Raw genomic sequence first — 21,130 nt, forward strand, 5'->3', positions numbered from 1 at the left:
CGAACTTCAAGAAAGAAAAAAAAATCGTAAGTTCAAAATAGACCGAGGTGTAATTTTCCTTTTTCCCTTTTTGGGAACTTAATAAATGAAGGAAATTTAAAAAATAAAAAAAAGCTCGCACCCATCCATCCTAGTCAATTCTTAATTTCTTATCGTCATTGGTTGCATTGTTAGACACCATGTGGTTCTCACTCATCGCCGTCTCTGCTATTTCACTTCGCCGGACACTAAACCGATTATTGGTTCTCACTCCGGTGCGCCCCAACATTTCTGCCGCTTAGAGAAGAAGCAAGGAAGGAAGTTGTAGCTTCGTGGACTCTTAAATGAACATATTCTCTTTACCTTTTTGTTTTCTGAGTATTTGGACGACTGAATGAGCTCTCATGCCTTTTTTAGGTACTTCTTTACATACGTCTTGTAAGTTTGCTCTCTCCTTCTTTACTTTCGTCTGCCTTCTTGTGATTGACGTTCTACCATTATCGAACTCTTCGTGTATTGGTGGAGCTGTATTTTTGTAAAATCAGATGAGATTCTACTCTTCCAAGAGAAGGAATAACTTGTAACATTAGAAGACATAGATTTTGTTATCCCTTCTCTCACAAAGATGAGAAGATAAAATTGTTGTCTCCCTTGGTACCTTTCCTCCCAACTCTCCCATTATTCACTTATTTATTTATTAATTTTTAAATTCCTTTAAGTGTTTCCGAACTCCGAATTGCTCTACGTGAGATTCCTTTGTCGGTACATATATTTGTGCTCTCTACGATAGTTCGAGTTTCCCCAACTTGGTAGCTAATTTGAAATGATTGTTTTAGGGTTGATTTAGTGGTAGGTTTCCTTAAACCTGGTTGATTTCTCAAGTGGGTGAGATTACTTTCTTTTCAAGGTCTGTCAGTTGGAAAGGAGTGTCTTGTCCCTACCCTTTAAGCAAGAGTAGGTTTTAAGGACAATTCAGCTTCTTCTTCCCCTCACCATGCTCCGTTCCTACAACAACAACAACAATTCAGCCTTACCCCAACTAAATTAGGTCAGCTATATGAATCATTTCCTTCCAATCATCTCTATTCGGGGTCATATTCGAATTAAGGCTTAACACATGCATGTCTTTTCTCACCATATCTCTTGGGCACCATTTGTTTAATGGAATAAAGTTGGGGTGGGAAAAAGTTTGAAAAACAATTTTTTTCTATGAGATCCCAAAAGTGTGGCTTGTTTGGTTTACTGGGGTTGGAAAATTGGTAGACAATCTTCCTTAAATTTAAGGAAGCTTGTCTGCTGAGGTGGCATGCGAACTTTCCCACCTCATGCCTTTTCAAAATCCCATAAAATAGGTGGGGGATTTTGTGAAAAAGTGTGAAAAACAACAAAGTGGTATCCATATTTAACACTTTTTCACAATATCCCTCCATTTCCTTTCATTTTCCCCCACCCCATTACATATGAGTCCCACATATTTATTTTTTCCACCCCACCTTTGCAAACAAATGGTGCTTTAATGTTTTATATCTATCCCTAGTCTTTTAGTTCTTCCAATCTGGATTAAGTCACTCCTCCATGCTGAAATATTTAAAGGCCTCTGTTGAACATGGCTATGCTACCTCAAATAACTTTCTCATAGCTTATCATGTACCAAGCTATTCTGACACCAGCTTTGATAAGATCGTTCTTTACTTTTTCTTTTCTACTTTTGCCACTCATCCCACTTGACATCCTCATTTCTGCTACACTGAGTTAATCTATATGGTGCTTCTTGTAACAATGACAATTCTACAAGTTACAAGTGATTTTGTTGGCTTTCTTATTATATTAGGTTGTTGTATTGGCTCTACCTGCTTTTAGATGTTAAAGTTGGCCTCTTAAGTGAAGTTTGACCATTGGCAAGACTAAAGAGTATTATCCAATAAAGGCATGGGGGAGAAACATTTAGTTTGGTGGAACATCTACTATGACTCTTTTATTTTTTAAACCATACCTGTTTTGGGTCCTTGATTTAAAGAAAAGAAAAGAATGAGTTAACGTCTTATACAGATTAATCTTATTCTGCAAAACAGTTTAGCAAAAATAACAATAACCATTGCTTCATCCCAACTCAATGCTGCATGGATCAAAACAAGATTAAGTAAAATAGACAAGAGAAGTGACGATAATAAATTTAAGCATATATTTGTTGATTATGAAACAACCCATTTGATTCCACTCAAATTATAAGTTGTGCTTTATTTCCAGGTTAAATCAGCGGAGATTTAAAAGAAGATTTGAAGGAGGATAAACTACTCTTAGCCATTTATTTATATGTTGAATTGTACTACATTGGACTACTAATTCTTATTTGTCTTTCTCTTGGTGATCTAGTGTTCTAATTATGTTTTTGTGCTACCAGACGTTGCGATTCCCCAGCATTCCTTCCAAAGCTACTTAGCTACATCTAGGGATCGGCCATTTTTTCATGTCAGCACATCAAATAAGTTCAGTTCTGCAAATGGGAAAAGGTTGGGTTTCTCATGGCTCGTGTCCTACAATGTCTCCAGGACACTGAAATTTGATTGTAGGCATCTTGATACACCGGGTGCTCTACTGGTTAAAGCAGTTTCTACCTTTGAAACAAAGTATTTGGTGGATGGCAAAGATGGACAGAGGGAAAACTACAATTTACACTTGGGACCTCATATGAAGTCTCATTTCTCTCTACCCTCTGGTGGAGACCCTGCACTACCGGATGAACGAGAGATGATCAGGCGGATGAGGATCTCCAAAGCGAACAAGGGTAAAGTGCCATGGAACAAGGGGAGGAAGCACAGTGCAGGTGTGCAACTTAAGATGCTCTTAATGAGATTGCATTTATTAGGCATTTTGTGTAGGTTATTATTGTATTTCTGTTATTTTAACAAGTGATAAAAAAAAATTGTGCAGAAACATTGCGGAGGATAAAAGAGAGAACCAAACTTGCAATGCAGGATCCCAAGGTGATGTCATGTAAGAATAGTTTCACATTTTCACTTAGAAGGACTGATACGGTTAAGACTTAAGAGTGCTCAATTGGGCTTGGACCATGGATAGGCACTAGGCCTTGGACTACTTGTGTTTGGGTTTAGTTTTATTATGAACCAATAATATAGCTCATTAGGTGGGATTGCAGTCACTATCTGAGATTGATTAGATTAGGATACTAAATAGTAAGTGTAGAGTATTTAAGACAAGTTAGTGAGAGAGAGTGGCTGTGATTGTGAGTCTTTTCTTGAGTCAATGTGGGAACATCAAAAGGCTTTTATGGGCGTATGCACTTCGTTTATGTGAAATGATTTGAATACTGGAAATTGAGATTTTTATTCAAAATTTAAATTAGATGTACTCTCTTTGAATTTTATCAACTAATGTAAAATGTTAGAATGTATATATCTTTTAATATGTTATTCTTTGCATATATTTTTCAAATTGTTTCAGTACCTATCGTTCTCTGCTTTTGTCTTGTTACACTAATAAAATAATTCAAGAAAGAGAAAATTTGGGGAAAATGACGTGATTTGGTCATAGAAAGTAAACTTCTTGAAGTTCTACTTCAGCCAAGTATATGTATCTGTATTTGTTTATGTTATGTAAGAGATATAATGTGGAAGAAATAGATAGTGATGAATGGTAATGAATGGTGATGAATGGGAGTATAAAAAGCTATCAATATTAAACAAGACATGTCTTTTATCAATTTTAAACAGGACATGTCTTTCACACCTAACTGTAGCAGTCTTCTTTATTTTTAAATAGCATAGTTCCACATTAAAAAATTGTATGCATAAAAATAGCATTTTTCTGATTTCTAGTAAATTGCTCATCTGGTGCAGTATATCCTCTCTTCTTCTTTCCCTGATCGGTTATATTCTCTCTTCTTTCCATGTCCCTAAAATTCAGTTGTCTTTTCTGCTTGTTTTCTTTCTGTATATTGTTAGAATAAGTAGTGAGGGGCAAAAGGGTCAATAGAGAGGAAAGATTGCACTCTCAGGTGCTAATACCGAGTGGGATTGTACCAGCATTTTTCTGGTATCCTTTTGGACTATAACTCTTCCTTATTGAGGGCTCTGTATGTATTAGTGAGATTTGGAGGCCTTCTAATAAGGGAAGCCTCCCTTGGCTGCATCCATCTTCTCGTTCTCTGGTTTGTCCTCAGATTTACGTGTATTATTTCCAAGCATGAAAATATGGTTATTAGTTATTTTTGCATGCATCTTAACAGTTCCCCGGATCAGATTATCCATTATATCAATAATTTCAGTTCTTACCATTGGCTTGAATCTTTAAAACATTGAGAGTCATCTACAAATTCTAATATGGTTTTCAATATAAAGGTACCAATTTATAGATATATTAGATGGATAAGTCCTTACAGTTTGCCAGAATTTCCACTCGACCTGGTTGTTGGAACTTTATATATTAAATCTCCCTGATTTTCTCTGTAAGCTGACCCTTGATCGTCCTATCAAGTGTTATGATGATCATGGTTGTCGTTCTTGCTCCAGATTCATTCGAGAACTATGAACTGATTGATTTATCTTTTCAATATATTGCTAATATATTTCATCTTAAAGTTCACTTCTTTGTTTTGGCTATTCTAGTTGCTGTCTGGTACATTGGTCTTCTGGACATGTGAAAAACAAATTGATACTTTCTTTATAACCACAATTACGTCTCTGAGTGATTTGGTATTCACTGAAAAATTTTTGAATACATAATATGTGCCAACAAGGAGGAATCTAATAGGTTGGGAGTCTCATGTTGGACAGGACACCTTTGCAGTTGGGACTTCCTTTAATTGGACATTTGACACATTTGTTAGTTTTTTCAATGTCCTATCTCCCAAGAGAGTAATAGCTGTAATTCTTTATACTAGCCTAACTGTTGTCAGCCACTGGTCACTACAACCCAATCAATGGCATACCTGTTGGAATTAAAAATTACATCATTGAGGCCATATTTCGTATGATGTTTATTTCAATTATGGATTGATTTCATAAAAAAGTCAACTAAAAGTTTCTGGTCAAGAATTTGAATTTTTTGTTGTTGCATTGATCAAGACTGAGAATTTTTTTTCTATTCAATTTCTAAAGATAATTTCTCTATAAAATTTTTGAGAGGGGGTGGTCATGAAATCTCGGGGAGACGGGTGGCATTTTATTTAACATGGAATACTACTTTACTTATCAAGTCAACCATGTGCTCATTAAGGAGCAAGAGTGAAATCAGTTCAATTTCAGAATTGAAACAATCCACCTGCTACTTGAGAATTTCTGTAGTAGTGGGGGCCTTGCGAGCTGGACTGCTGCTTTTTCATTTCCAATGAAATAGTGTAAGAATAGAGAGCTGAAAACAAAGTTCAAATAGAAATCCCCCAAGAATAGTTTGATGCAGATAGCTACTAAACTTCTTATATTTCTTTTGATGAATTTCCATCCCCACAGCTCCATAGTTGGATAACTAACCTAGCGGTAACTGCTATGGTAGGAAATGCAGACTCTAATGAGCTGTATGACTATATGTGTAATTGTTTTTAAGTAAATACATATGTTTTTCTTATCAAAAAAAATCCCCCTAGGCAAGCCTGAGATGATGCTGGATAATTGATCAATAGATTTTTATTATTAACTTTGGATGGCAAATAACTGTCTAAGCGCCACAACTTGATCTGAACGCTCAACTCAGTTTGCCTTGTCACTCAGTGGTGCATACTTGCCCCAAAAATCATATTAAAGAAAGTTGAAACATACATAGAGGTTAAACATAAAAGGAAAACAGAAATATGCCAAAAAAAAAAAATGAAAAAAGAAGAACGAAAATATAATATTCAATGAATTTTTATTTCACAGCTTGGAGGGAGAACTGAATTCAGTCAAAATCTCAAGTTGACGTATATGATGATGTAAATAGCCGTATTCTAAGGGTTTGTGTACTTTAAAGACAAGTGGAAAGTGGAAATACTTGAAGGTTAATTATAAAATATAAATCAAATAAGATTCAAGAAGTCAACCTTTTTTGGAGTTGAACCAGGCAACTAAAATGTGTTTCTTTTCTATCTACTTCAAGTTAATTCCAGTGGCTGGTTTAGTTTGGTTTACACTCTACTTGTTATTTGGTTAATGTTTGTTTTGGCGAACCTATTAGTGGTACATTCAATGGCTGTCCTAGACTTTGGAGGTCCCAATAATAGCATGTAAGTGTGGGGAGAGTAATGGGTCCCCATAACGTAATCTTAAGAATTATTCTCCTCTGAAGCAGGCCTAATTTCTAGACTAACATGATTGTTTGGATATGCAGGTTAAGATGAAGTTAGTCAACTTGGGGCATGCTCAGAGGTGGGTTGCCTGCTTCTTTTTCTTGGTTTAATCACACCATTATTCTTTGGAAGAGTTTCTTTACAATTCCTACATGGCTCTGACCATTTTCCTAGTCCTGAACAACAAGGGTTGGCTCTAATCTTGATAGACTGTGGTTCTATCCTCCACTATTCAACTTATATTGTTTCTGGGTTTTGTGTAAGTTATCTTGTGGCACCAGTGAACACAAGTATTAGCTGTAATAGTCTGGCCTACCATTTCACTATATAGGCTATATAATCATTATATTGAGTGATAAATGTACAACATGGCTAATTGAAGATTTTTGGTGTACCTTAAAAGCCGGTGTTGGACAAAGTTTGAAAATGCTGCATGGTGTTAGGCTCTTTCATTTTTTGTCTGCTATTTGGGATTAAATTTTGGGTCAGTCTCCACCTAACCATGCATGGTTACAATGAACTGTCGACATCCTATGTGGCATATAAAGATAATCTTTTGCATATAAATCAAAATACCATCATGAGGCTGATATAGTGATTACCCAAATGTCCACTATTAAACGGAGGTCTGAGTATGGTGTTGGGGTCCTTAATAGGCTGTAGCCAATGCATGATATCACTGAGCATGATCCTAAGTCAGTCCTCATCTATTCTGCATGTATTTTTTTCTTTTTAATTTACTCTTTTAATTACCTTCAAAAGTGGACAGCATATAAGCCAAATAGATTTCTTCCTAACTAGAAGGACTGATAGATTGTTGTGCAAGGATTGCAAGGTGATACCAAGGGAAAGCTTAACTGCGCAACATAGACTTGTGGTCTTGGATATGTGCTTAGTCCCAAGAACACATAAAAGGTCCAAGGTAAACTATCCTAGAATAAGATGGTGGAATTTGAAAGGAGAGTGCTCGAAATCCTTCGTTAATGAAGTAGTCAAACAAGGAAAATTGGATCTTAAAGTGGATACCAATGCAATGTGGAATGAGATGGCTATGTGTATTAGGAAGGTGGCTAAAGATGTCCTAGGTGAATCAAAAGGAAAGCTTCATTCTTATAGAGGGACGTGGTGGTGGGATAGTGAGGTTCAAGCTGCCATTAGGAATAAAAAAGCTAGTTTTAAGACATGGCAAAGAACTAAGGATGTTGACGATCTTCAAAGGTATAGATTGGATAGAAAATAAGCTAAGAAAATTGCGGGAAAAGTAAGGAAAAAGAAGTATGAAGAGTTATACAATAAGTTGGGCACGAAGGAAGGGGAAAAATCCATTTATAAGATAGCTAAGATGAGGGATAGGAAGAGTAGAGATCTTGACCATGTTAGATGTATTAAAAATGGAGATGGTAAAGTTTTAGTTTGTGAGGACATTAAGAAAAGATGGGAAACCTATTTCTCTAGTTTACTAAATGAGCATTCTTCAAGCACTTATGTTTCGGACGATTACACCTTTCACCAAGGCACCAATGTCCGAACTTATATACGTAGAATTTCGATGTCCGAAGTAAAAGAAGCTTTGAGGAGGATGAAACTCGGCAAGACACAAGGTCCTGATGAAATCCCAATTGAAGTATGGAAGAGCTTAAGAACCCATGGACTAGTTTGGTTGATTAAGTTGTTTAATAAGATTATGAGCACATGGAAAATGCCAGATGAATGGAGGAGAAACGTTGTGGTTCCAATTTACAAAAATAAAGGAGATATTCAAAGTTGTAATAACTATAGGGGCATTAAATTGATGAGCCATACGATGAAATTATGGGAGAGAATAATTGAAACCCGTTTGAGACACTTAATTACAGTTACGGGGAATCAATTTGGGTTTATGCCGGGAAGATCTACAACGGAGGCTATTTACATAATTAGGAGACTTATGGAAAGGTATAGAGAATGTAGGAAAGACCTTCATATGGTATTTATTGACCTAGAAAAAGCTTATGATAGAGTCCCTAGAGCGTTAATTTGGCAAGTACTAGAGAAAAGAAGTGTTGCAAGTAAATATGTAAATATAGTTAAGGATATGTATGATGGTTCGGTGACTAGTGTTAGAACAGTGGGGGGACAAAGTAATGAATTCTTGATAACAGTTGGGCTACATCAAGGGTCAACTTTAAGCCAAATATCTATTTGCATTGGTAATGGATGAATTAACCAAAGACATTCAAGATGAGGTCCCTTGGTGTATGGTTTATGCGGATGATATTGTGTTGATTGATGAAACCCAAGTGGGGATTAATACCAAATTAGAATCATGGAGAGTAGCTTTGGAATCAAAAGGCTTTAAACTTAGTAGATCGAAGACAGAATATCTAGTTTGTAACTTTAGTCATGATCGGGCAGATGATGAGGTGATCATACTTGACAATAAAGAGATTCCTCAGAGTGATTGTTTTAGGTACCTAGGTTCAATCATAAGTAAAAGAGGTGATTTAGAGGATGAGGTTTCCCAAAGAATTAAAATAGGGTGGATGAAGTGGAGAGGTGCGTCCGGGGTCTTATGTGATCTGCGTATTCCATTAAAGCTTAAAGGAAAATTTTATAGGACCATTGTTCGACCAGCTATGATGTACGGTGCAGAGTGTTGGGCTGTTAAAAAGAATCATATAGATAAACTCAGTGTAGCAGAAATGAGGATGCTAAGATGGATGAGTGGCAAAACTAGAATGGATAAGATAAGAAACGATCATATTAAAGTTGGTTTGGGAGTTGCTCCCATAAGTGATAAGCTTTGAGAAAGTCGTTTGAGGTGGCACGGCCACGTTCAACAGAGACCTATAAATGCCCCTGTACGGAGAAGTGATACAATCCATATTGAAGGAACTAGAAGAGTTAGGGGTAGACCTAAGATAACCTTAGGAGAAGTGGTGAGAAAGGATATGTATAGCTTAGGCCTTGTATCTAGCATGGCCTCAAACAAAACTGATTGGAGGGCAAGAATCCATGTAGCTGACCCCATTTAGTTGGGACAAGGCTTATTGTTGTTGTTGTTTGTTACTCTTTTAAGCCTTCAATTTGTACCATGACATTCTTATTGGTGTCTACTAATTTTCCCTTTCTGCATATTGATCGTACATCAATTTTGTTGAATCATATATTGCTAATTCTATCTTTGCTACTTCTGCAAGTCATTCACCTTAACTCCTCCATTTCAACTGTACCAAGATATTTTTCCTGCTCTAGGTTTGATTCAGGTTGGTTCATTTAACCAAAATATCAGAATGCTGTTCATTTTATTGCATTGGTCCTTCATCTTGATTGTATGCAATCCATTGGTTACATATTTCTTAACCTTTTTACAATGATCTCACTTTTTATCCTCTTCTAATGGATGATCCAGTGAGGAGACTCGAGTGAAAATTGGAATTGGTGTTCGAATGGGGTGGCAACGGCGCCGTGAGAAACTGCTTGTGCAGGAAACTTGCTACTTTGAATGGCAAAATCTGATTGCAGAAGCTTCTAGAGAAGGTTATTCTGGTGAAGAAGAGCTGCAATGGGATTCATACAGACTCTTAGATGAAAAGCTTGCACGGGAGTGGTTGGATAGCATTGAGCAGAGGAAACTAATACCCAGGCCAAAAGGTAGCAAGAGAGCACCTAAATCTTTGGAGCAACGGAGGAAGATATCAGAGGCAATTTCTGCCAAATGGGCTGATCTGGTAAGGCAATCTTGCAACATATTGACAGTGTGACTTATTTAGGAGAGGTCCTACTTTGGAGATCTTTTATGTGACACATTGATCATTGGTTGTTCATGGTTGTCTGCATAGTGGCTTCTTCCAGTTGGATTGTTGGACCATTACTCATATTTTTGTTGTCATCCAGTTAGCACCATATATAGATGGTTATGATCATCTAAGTATAGCTTGCTGTGGTCCATTGGATTGTGATCTAAGATCTCTATATCTGTGCTCTGACTACCAACAATGAACATTTGGAGCTAAGCATTTGGGAACTGTGATGATTTGAGATGTTGGCTGATCATGACCATCTGAACTGCCTTCAGTTTTTAACCGTTTGGACAAAGCTTTGATTTTCATTTCCTTCTTATGAAAATGGTCTAACAGCTGTTTATGATCCTCGAGACCTAGTGAAGTTGGATTTTTGTGACCCACAATGGGTGGATCCCGCTCTCAACCTAAAAAAGGGAAAAGCATACACAGTGCATGAGGCTTTGATGTGGTCTTTAGGGAGGGCCATAATGCATGCAGACTTACCCCTGCTTTTGCTGAAAGGCTGTTTATAGGCTCAAACCCATGACCAGTTGGTTTCAATGGAGCAACCTTACTGTTGTGCTGGGGCCCACCTTTTTAAGTTAAGGGGAATAGGTGAAAAAATGATTCAACATATAATTGATGGGGGAGAGGTGAAAATATATCAACATAATTAGAGGGGCATAAATGAAAATCAATGTGTCACAACTGATTATCAATCACACACAAGATATATATTAGTGGTCATTTGGAATGGAAATTAGAAAAGAAGGGAATGGTGGATATGAAACAAGTCTAATGATTACCACTGCTGCAATTAGTAGATCTTATGGGTATGTTGTGGACAGCTCACCTGTCGTCAACCTCAGGACTAGATTGCAATTAAATAAATTAACTTTCCAGCATTTAATCTAGTTTGGCTTCAACCTTACCATCAGAAAAATCAGATTGACCTGTTTCTATCTGGTTTCTTTTTCTTTCAGACCTAAATCTCGTATTTGGAAAACTGGGGTATGACTCCATCCTCTTAATTATATATGGGACAGATTACAGTAGGCATGTCCAATTTGGTTCTCTGAATTCTAGATTGATAAGCCCCTTGTGTCACGAGTCTACACTCATAAGCGTGGCAAGGGGATCCACGCAATCTAATCAAGAAAAGATCTCCAGATTCAGATTGCATTCAGATTGGGAAGGAAATGGTTGTGAGATCTTGCGATTCAGATTGAGATCAGATTGCATTCAGATTGCCTTATAGGTTGAGATTTGGGGAGATTCTATGGAGGGATATTGTAGGCAATTAATTACTATTAATAGGTAGAAGGTAGAGTAAGTTGGTATGCTTTGGAGTTATTAGGGAAATAAGGGAGAGGGTGATTGCTCTTGGGTAGCCGTAGGTATTCCTACTGCTGGTAGTAGGCTATGTTCGGTTTCAGCATTTAATCCAAGTTCATTATTATTATTATTTCTTTGTGTCATTCTTCCATTATTGAGTCACTCCATTTGGGTACTTAACAAATTGGTATCAGAGCCTTCACGATCCCAGGGAGGTAATGGCACTGCCTTCATTTTCCGGCGAAGGAGAAAGTCAGAGATGGATTCTAGAAGTTATGTTGTTCTGCTGGGAGAACCAGATCGAGGAAGAACAGTGGCTAGGAGTGGCGATCCAACATTTGGAAGGAGAGGCACTCGACTGGATTTATTGCCAGGACTTGATGGAATTTACTTGGACGAACTTCAAGAAGGCGTTGGTTAACGATTTCGGTAACGGGAAGGTTGCAACGAGTCCTCCTATCGAATCAGCATCAATTCTTAGAGATGGGGAATCGCAGCACCACTCCGATCAAGTGCAGCAAGTGGCCGACGGTAGTGGCCAATTAGTTGCAGAAGTAGTTTCAGTTGTTGAAGTTGTTTCTCACCGAACCATGAGAAGAATGCCAAATAGAGGTTTGATGGTTGAGGCTATTGGTTTTAGTGGTGGAATAAGGAGCAAGGGTCACATGATTGGGTGTGGGAGATGGTCGGCAGCGATTGGCGGAAACCAACAAGCGGCGGCGAGAAGTTCTGTTCGTAGAAATGGGAGAAGATGACATTGGTTAAGGATTTTTAGGGTTGGTTTGAACCAACTCAAACCGGTTTACGGGTTCGGTTCACTCATTGAGAACCAACGTTTTTCTAATTTGGGTCCAACTCAGGTAAGCTTAATCTCACACTTAGGTCCCAAACGAACCAAATTTAAAGACTGGGCCATCTGGTTCCCTAAGAAACCCCCTTGGGCCCAACCCATCCCATTAACCCCAAGCCCATCTCATTTCATTAACCCATATTTCTTAACCCATTCAAACGAATTATCTTGGGCCCATTCCACTTTTATGACCCAAGGCCCAATTCAGCCCATCAACCCAACGCCCAACCCATTTCTTTTAACCCATGTTCTTAAGTATTTGGACCCCACCCATTTAACACATCTATCATGGGCCTGGCCCGTTTCGTTACCCCAAAGCCCACTTCTTCTGATTATTAATTTGGGCCCAATTAAGGCTCAACCCAAGAATCTATTAGAACCAATGAACCAGCGGTGCGACCGAGCCAAGAAGGGGACACGCCATTGTCTTCAACCTCTCGAAACTGAGATGGAAAGAGAGGCCACGAGAATGGGCAGCATATTACTCCACAGCCACTTCCATCATGTTTGCAGGGGAACAGAGAGTTGCAGCTCACACCAGAAACCTTGATCAGCATTCGCTTCTCTAGTCACGGGGTGCTGGAGGTTCTGATTCGGTGGAAAGGTCTGCCTCCTTGTGAAAATACTTGGGAAACCTTTGATGAGATGCAGTACCAATTTCCAGATTTTCACCTTGAGGACAAGGTGAAACTGTTGGAGGGGAGTATTGATAAGCCCCTTGTGTCACAAGTCTACACTCATAAGCGTGGCAAGGGGATCCACACAATCTAATCAAGAAAAGATCTCCAGATTCAGATTGCATTCAGATTGGGAAGGAAATGGTTGTGAGATCTTGCGATTCAGATTGAGATCAGATTGCATTCAGATTGCCTTATAGGTTGAGATTGGGATGATTCTATTAGATTTGGGGAGATTCTATGGAGGGATATTGTAGGCAAGTAATTACTATTAATAGGGGGAAGGTAGAGTAAGTTGGTATGCTTTGGAGTTATTAGGGAAATAAGGGAGAGGGCGATTGCTCTTGGGTAGCCGTAGGTATTCCTACTGCTGGTAGTAGGCTATGTTCAGTTTCAGCATTTAATCCAAGTTCATTATTATTATTATTTCTTTGTGTCATTCTTCCATTATTGAGTCACTCCATTTGGGTACTTAACATAGATGATTAATAGATATATTCATCTCATTGTCAACGAGTTGCTACAAGATAGTTCATTCATTTATTTCACAGTATAAACTCAATCAAGATTGGACAATGAGTGGGAATATTAAGATTTGAGAACAATCCAATTGTCAGATTCTGAGTTACGAGAAAGTCCTACTGAGGATGGGATACTAAGAACAGTACCCCAGATTCAGAAATCAATCTCAGAAAAAACTACCAGAACAGATGTTTGAAAGAGATCAGCATACTAGAATCTGTGACAGAAGCATAAGGATGTAATTGAAATCTGACTTGAACCAGTATAATGGAAGCATAAATATGTAACTGAAATCAGACTTCAAGAATTAAACTCAGAAATCAAAGAGGCTTATTAGACTTAGGATACCTCTGAGCTTGAGAGAACAGCAAGTGACGTAGGTCTCCAGGTGGAAGCCTGATACAAAGGGAAACCCCTACAGTTGCTGCCCAGCAGCCAAACAGCAGTCCAATAAATTCCTAAGGCTGCCCATGATTTGGGCAGCATCAGTCATTGTGCACTTCAGATTATAAGACCTGTTTTAAGTCATATTGAAGTTCTGATTACAGGACTTCTTTTATAATGTTACTAACAGTTCCTCCCCTGTTATTGATTGGATAGGCTACAATGCTACATTATGATTATTATTTCCCTCAGCTTTGCTGCAATTCTTTGAGTCTCATCACTGATCTAAGGTTTCAGATTAGTGTTAGCTTTGGTAAGGTACTTCCTAACTCCAAAGTGGTTTAATGGGTTCTCGGGGAAGACAAGTCAAGATCCTGGTCTTGGTTCTTCAGCCCTGTGCCTTTTCGTTTTAGGCTCCCACATCCGGGTATCTGTCAGCCAGCACCCCCGTCCCCCTTCTTTCTTTCCCTCTAATTTTTATTTTTGACTCCCCAAACACTATTGGACCCGTTCTTGAACCTGAAACCAGGAAACCTCATTACTCTCAAAACCTCCATCAAGATTGTCATGAATTTAATATATAGCAGCCCCCATATAGCATTATAACCAGCAGACTCAATCCAAATCTCACTCAATAACTGACTAGCCAAACTCCACTATGAAGCCTAACATAGAGGTAACATGAATAATAGGAGAAGATACAGTCTTTCTCAACTATGAAAGCCTTGAATCCACGTGGAAGAAGTAGAAATTTGAGGATGCTTAAAACAGATTTTCTGATTGGTTTCCTCCATAGGTTACATCTCAATTTAAGACTCACTTAGCCTCTTGAGTTTCCACCTAATTTGACTCTTGGAAAATTAAATTACTCTAGGAAAATGAAAACTAACTAGGAAATTGGAAAATCTAATAACTCCATATTGAAAATCTACGATGACCCCTTTTCAAGGTGGACTTTAAATAATTCAAGTTCATAAATTCTAGGAATCTGTTCTATGTGCAATGTTACTTCCATGTTCAATTCATCTGCTTGTCCTTTTGTATTACAATGTAGGTTTGTCCGACATCAAAACCCTAACTTGAAACCCTAAAACCAAGAACATCTTGATCTTTAATCACCCAGACTGGGTGAGCATATCCTGGGCAATAAGCCCTAGGATCGATTTCAACTTTCAACCTGTTTTACTTTCCTAAGCCCCCCAAACACATCTAAAGGAATTATCCCTTATCACCCCAATACTGACCCCATATTTAGAATCCCTCTATTTACTCAGGAAGTTTCACCTAAACGGCTAAACCATCCCATATCAGTGTATCTGAACCCAAACATTTCATCATCTACCCCAGTAGGCAGAGAGGCCTAACCTTACTAGTCCATTTGAACCCAAAGTCTCAAACCATCCAAAACACGCCAACTGAACCCAGCCTAAACTGTTGTATCTTGGCCTGGAGTCTACTTACTGATCTTGGATGACTTGGCCCTTACAGGAGTTGGTTCTACTCACAGATCTTGGATGAATTGGCCCTTACACTAGTAAGGCTATGTCAGCGACTCAGCAAGAATCCGAACCAGAAATTATATCAGAATCAGTAGTATTAGAACTTGAAGAACTTCAAAATAGAACCAGCACATGGAAGCTTGGGAAATTTTAGGTAGGGGGTCCTGAAATAGAACCATGAAACAAACAAAGTTCTTGGAGTGAAACTAAATTTAAGCAATATGGAAATTAGAAGAATCAGCCTCCCAGCAAAAGTTTTCGGGTTAAGACTGTGTAGGAAAACTGCCCCCCTTGGACTCTGCATGTGCGGAAGCCTCAGGCACCGGGTTCGCCCCTCTTTTTATAGAAATTAGAAGAAAAAAGTAGAAACGATATGACTCACCACCAGTACTCCAACATAGAATCAACCCCCAGAGGTAGCTTTACTAATAAATAGCTTCAGGAAGGAGCATTATGAACCACTAAAGAACCTAAGGCAAGAGTATGGTTGTCACAGAATTTAGGCAACCCAATTTGTTAGTTGGGGGGGGGGGTCTGGATAAAGGCAATACCGGAAACTCAGCAGCTGACGCTGCTTCAAAGACCTGCATCTTGAAGAGAAGGCCCAAATAGCCTTATTTGAGCTGCTTCCCAGCATTTAATACTAAGGGTGAAATATTCCCATGCTTAAATCCTCTCTCTCCTTCTCTCTGTCTTCTTCTTCTTCTTCTTCTTCTTCTTCTTCTTCTTCCCCCTCTCTCTCAAACTACATGGTGAGTAATTTCAATAGCAATTCTGAAAACTCTGCTAACTTTAAGTTGGGAGCCAAATAGTCTTAACGGTATTTAATTATCAGTTGTTTGTTTTATTTTAGCTTTAGCTGTCGAAGTCCTAAGTCTAATATGTTCTTTAAGTTATGCCCTTCAAGGGAAGATTAAAAAGATAGATTAGAGAGTTTATGTAATTTCCAGCTTTGAGTTGGAGTTTATTCCCTTTGTGGATTGTTGATCGAGTGTTTAAAGTGTAGATTGAGGTGTTGGTGTTGTTTGAAGTCCAATACCTAGGATCCTTGGTGATCAAAGCCATAGGTGGTTCAAGCCCAAGATTCTTGTTTTGAGTGGTATATTCAGCCTGTCATCTTATCAGCACCTGATCCACAGAAGAACAAGATCAGCCAAAAGGTTAGTTGCAGGTCAAGATATTCCCAGCCCTTCTTGCCCACATTCTTTTACTTTCTTGAATTTTTGGACCCCCAAGACTCCAAAATTCAAGGTCAGATCTTCACCTATCTAACCATCATCTTCAGGCACATCATCACCCTAACCCTAGTGAGTAATGAGCTTTGATCCTGGTTTCACCCTATTCTGACCAGCCGATTTCAAGATACAAAATTTTATTGTAGAAACAAAACTCCACTAGAGAACTTAGATTTAGATCAACTTACTCATTGGAACCTCATGAAAATTGGAGGATCATCCCCCTAGGTCATTACCTACGTTCCTTCCATGTTTTAGCTCATTATGTCACCTGTAAACCCTACTCTAGGGATATTCTACCCCTATCTCAAACTTTAATTAAGAAATCTTTTTGTGTCTTATCTTTGGTGATTTCTTAACCAATCCTTAGGGGTTGGAATTTAACTGATCTTTCTTTCTTGTTTTCTTTTCTTCTCTTTCTTCCTTTTTCTTTCCCCCCCCCCCCCCTTTTTCTGCCACAAGTCAGTAGGGAAGGGAGAGGGGGCTGGAAGGGTTACAAAGGGGGAGGGAGGGTGTGGTAGGGTAGGGGAGAGGTGGGGGGGGGGGGGTGTGATGGGGGGAAGGGCAGTATCGTAGGAGGTAGGGGAAGGGGTTTAGGTAGTCGTGGGGCCTGGGGAGGTGCTGCCAGTGGTGCGGCAGCAAGGTAGGGGGACATCTAGGGTTGCACAGGGTAGGGGAAGTAGGGAAGAAGAAGAAGAAGTTGGGCTGGGGGTGGGGAAGGGGATTACTCTCTGGTTTGCAAAATTTTCTTACTTCCCCTGCTGCACTTTTCTTGGCTGGAATTCTTTGATAAATTTATTAATGCAGACTTAAAGAAAATACAAAGAAAGAATAGGCCTACTTATAGCTTACTAAAAGATTCTAATCCTAAGTGGGTTTCCTTTTTATAGATTAAGATCCCCTTGCAAATAATCTCAGCCGTCCAAATAGATAATTAAAGATCTAATGAAATCTCCTTGAAAGATCCCCCCTAAGACTCAACCAGTAATAAAAGAAACCATCTTGGAAAGTAACACCTAATTATCTAAAAGGAATCTTAAATTACAATAGATTCCAATTGAGAGTGTCTAAATTTGACCAAGTGTTTTGACCCCCCAAAAACTCAATAGCTGCCAATGGAGGAGTAGTAGGATGGTTAGGAACCAGACTTCTCAGTGGAGAGGTCATGGGTTTGACTCCTACCGGCGGCATATGTAATATCCCTATCCCTATATATAAAAAGCACCTTTGTACCAAAAAAAAAAAAACTCAATAGCTAACCCTAGAGGACTCCAATCCAGAAAGTGAAGATAGATCCATAACCCTTGGATCAAGGGGGTCCTAACCAGATCCTCTATCCTCAAAAGGTCTAATAAAATGACCAAAATACCCTTGGGGGCATCCAGCCAGCTTTGGATTGGTCCTTTTGGGTCTGAGTTTGGGCCCCCTTTTTTTTCTTGGGGGGAAGGGGGGATGGGGTGTTCAACCTGTTGACATCACCAAATTTTCAAGAGAACCTTTCCTTCCCTATTTGAGCTGGTTCGTTTTAGAGATCTTGGTTATTGGTCCTCATTCAACTGAGGCTACATAACCAAGACAACCTCACAGCTATGGGCAAGTCTCAATGTTTCACTACTCAAATTCTTGTCTAAGGCAATATTCTTCTTACAAGCTTTAATAGAATGCTGGAAAGAGGAAGGACCTAAATCAATGTTGAACTCACAAGGTAACTTAAACTAACCTGGAAACTAAGTATGAAGGAAAACGACTGACACAAAGTTGGTCTTTTAGATGCTATGCTGGCCAAACTAAAATATTAATATCAAATAAAAAAGATAGATTTTATTTGGACTAAATAATAAAGTGAATTCTGTATTAAGAATTGAAAGCCTAAGTTGGCTCTATAAAAGATTCCCATTACATGAATAACCCTAAAAGCAAAAAGCCTGAGGCCCACTGAACTCAATCATGGGCCAAAATATGGCCTTCCGATGTTTGTTGGCCCATTTAAACAATCTTAACTGCATCTTTGTGGTTTTATGTTTTATAGTTGAAGTCTTGGAAGTTAAATAAGTGGATACACTGATATGTGATAATAGACATAGATGACATAACACATTTGGAGTTACAAATAAGATAGTCTGTTTCAGAGAATCCTGACTATGATGATTTCTTCATCAAATATGGAAATTGTGGCTCCCTTTTTTCACTTTACCCTTGAAGTTGCTGTATCCCATACCTATGTGCATGCCACATGCAGATACTGTTTATTATCAACTTAATGAGTCTTCGCACATCAGCCCGCTTAATTAATCGTACTGCGTCAACTCACATTGATCTGTCAAAATATTACTTTGCCTAGGGATACCGTGAACGCGTGTGCTCTGGCCTCCATCAGTACCACGGAATAAATGCTGGAGTGAAAAGAAAGCCAAGGAGAAAGCCAGTTGAGAAAATAAAATCAGAAAGGTGGAGCCCTGTAAAGAAGAAAGTCAGTGATGCTAGTAATACCGTCAGGTCTCCAACTAAGGGCCATGGTAGGTCTGGGTTGAAGAGAACTACTGAACCTTCATACAAAGATCCATCAGCAAATTCCAAACTGGAGTTGCTAAAGAACATCAGAGCACAGAGGGAAGCTATGGAAACTAAAAAAAGAGAAGCCATGGAACGTGCAAAGTAAGTCCATCTATCATTTTTGCTCTTTCCTTCCCAAGGAACTGAAAAAATAGGGATAAAAGCCTCTGCTGTGGATGTCAGATCAATAGGATGTACATAGCTTTTAAATAAACACGATATGTTTATGGCGGTGGTATATCCAATTAAGTGGCTTTACATTGGTTTGCATGTTCCTTCTCCATATGCCATCCAGATGCCTCATTGAGTCATCACACTTGCTATTTAGGTAGTGAAGCCACCTTTCACATATTTAGATATTTTGTGAAGCTTCACTGGCAAGTTTGCCATCTGAATAGGCCATACCATAATTCATGCTGAATTAATTATGGGAGACCATATCATTGAGTGTCTTAGGACTATCCATAAATTAAAAGAGATTTATTTATTTGAGATATCATGCATTTTTCTGTAGTAGGTTACTTGAGTCAGTACCCCTATGTTTGTGGTTCAGGTTGCTGATTGTTGAAGCAGAGAAAGCTGCAATTGCCCTTGAGGTGGCTGCAGCTAAGAGCCCTCTTGCCCAAGCTTCAGTTCTGGAAACCAGGAAGCTTATAGCTGAAGCAACCAAGTCACTCGAAGGAATTGAAGCAGGACAGTTAGCATCACATGAGAGTGCAAATAGTTATTCTTCTGCTGACTTAAAAGGGCTGGTAAATGATTTTGAGAACTTAAGCACAGAAAATAATAACAGAGAAGTAAATGAGACACATGTTCTCTTCTCTAGTGACATTTACAGCAGAGGCTTCAACATTGGTGAGTTTCCCCCCATGCCAACTGGGGATACGAGCTCCAAAAATTTGCTGAATAGCAAAGAACCTCCAAGCAGTGGGGAACCTCTTCCATCCATTCAAAGTCATGAAACAAAATCCATGCTCAACTCTCGGGTTGGGGGGGATGTTCACAGTTTGTTGTCTCCACTACAGCTGCAAGATCCGATGGTCCCGGTTCCAACGGATAAGCAAGTTGTTAAGCTTGAACCAAATGGCATCGTCACTCCACTGCCTAATGGAGACAAAAGTACAGTTAAGCAAAACCGAGGAAGCTTCTACTTGTGCCGTGACTAGAAAGAAGAAATGGGTATGTGGAAGGCTGGTTGAAGTGGATGAGCAAGGTTAGGTAAGGATCCAGCTCGTCTTGAATCTTAGTTAATTTTGTTATGACATGTTGACTAGTAGTAATTCCTAGGAAGGACCAGGTGGGAGGGGTGTCTGGACTCGAATTGAACAGTATTTTGAATGATGAATGTAAAGATAGATGAGAATACCAAGAAATTTTGCCTCTCTCTTTCAACTCCGACCTCCTCTGTAGATTGGCTGTCGTTGTACCTTGTGGCTATACTCTGATACTCAATAGAGGCAACGCATGCATGCATTTAGGATGTAATGAACCATGTATGCTTTAACTGGAGAGTATGTGATGTTTGTTGTATCTCCCATTCTTCATCTTCAAGGCGCTAACGCTTGCTCTTTCCTCCGCCCACTATGATGGTGAAACGTCATTTGCTAGGGTTAGTTATCAACCTTTTGAGTTGCACTATTGCTTAATTTGAAACGAGATGTCACTCTACCAAAAAAAATGAAAAAAAGTAGATGTCACTGGTTTTTCCTCCAAATCTTAAAATTTGGTTATACTTTTTTTTTTTTTTTTTTTGATAAAAGAAGATTAAAATTCATTAATTAAAACTGAAAGCACTTACAAGTATTAGTATTGTTCTATTACAGTCATCCGTTAGATTAGATGCTATGTTTGCAAAATTTTCAAAATAAGTTTGAAGCATTGAGTTTGAGAATTTATCATACTTCACTGTTTTGTTGTCTTAGCTAGTTCCATAAACATAGGTAATTGCCAAGAGACCATTTTCCTCTTGAAGGCCATGGTAATAGGGTTGATACTATTGATTGTTAGTCCATATTTCTTCTACCTTTAGCTCACTTTTTGCTGCTTTTTCCA

At 38.7% G+C, this 21,130-nt stretch overlaps 1 protein-coding gene across 2 annotated transcripts; it reads left to right on the plus strand.

Annotated features, from left to right (window-relative positions):
• Positions 1-127: 127 nt before the first annotated feature.
• Positions 128-20,636, plus strand: LOC149012036 (muscle M-line assembly protein). Of its 2 annotated transcripts, none has more exons than XM_089160382.1 (7): positions 128-417; positions 2,381-2,803; positions 2,911-2,963; positions 6,301-6,338; positions 9,651-9,969; positions 18,867-19,180; positions 19,632-20,636. In XM_089160382.1, the coding sequence occupies exons 1-7, from the start codon at positions 384-386 to the stop codon at positions 20,242-20,244; spliced, it is 1,794 nt and encodes a 597-aa protein (XP_089016508.1). In that variant the 5' UTR covers positions 128-383; the 3' UTR covers positions 20,245-20,636. The 2 variants fall into 2 exon arrangements, with proteins under 2 accessions (XP_089016508.1, XP_089016510.1); XM_089160384.1 differs by having other exon boundaries at positions 128-396.
• Positions 20,637-21,130: the final 494 nt, after the last annotated feature.

Source organism: Hakea prostrata, chromosome 7 (assembly GCF_041222555.1).
Source record: "Hakea prostrata isolate BN-2017 chromosome 7, UWA_Hpros_2, whole genome shotgun sequence".
Classification (NCBI taxonomy): domain Eukaryota; kingdom Viridiplantae; phylum Streptophyta; class Magnoliopsida; order Proteales; family Proteaceae; genus Hakea; species Hakea prostrata.

Bases quoted from the DNA above. Each gene is read 5' to 3' on its own strand.
- LOC149012036 (XM_089160382.1), top strand. From the start codon at position 384: ATGCCTTTTTTAGGTACTTCTTTACATACGTCTT. The intron at 418-2,380 runs GTAAGTTTGCTC...TTGTGCTACCAG, and splicing joins TACTTCTTTACATACGTCTT to ACGTTGCGATTCCCCAGCAT. The intron at 6,339-9,650 runs GTGGGTTGCCTG...TGGATGATCCAG, and splicing joins AACTTGGGGCATGCTCAGAG to TGAGGAGACTCGAGTGAAAA.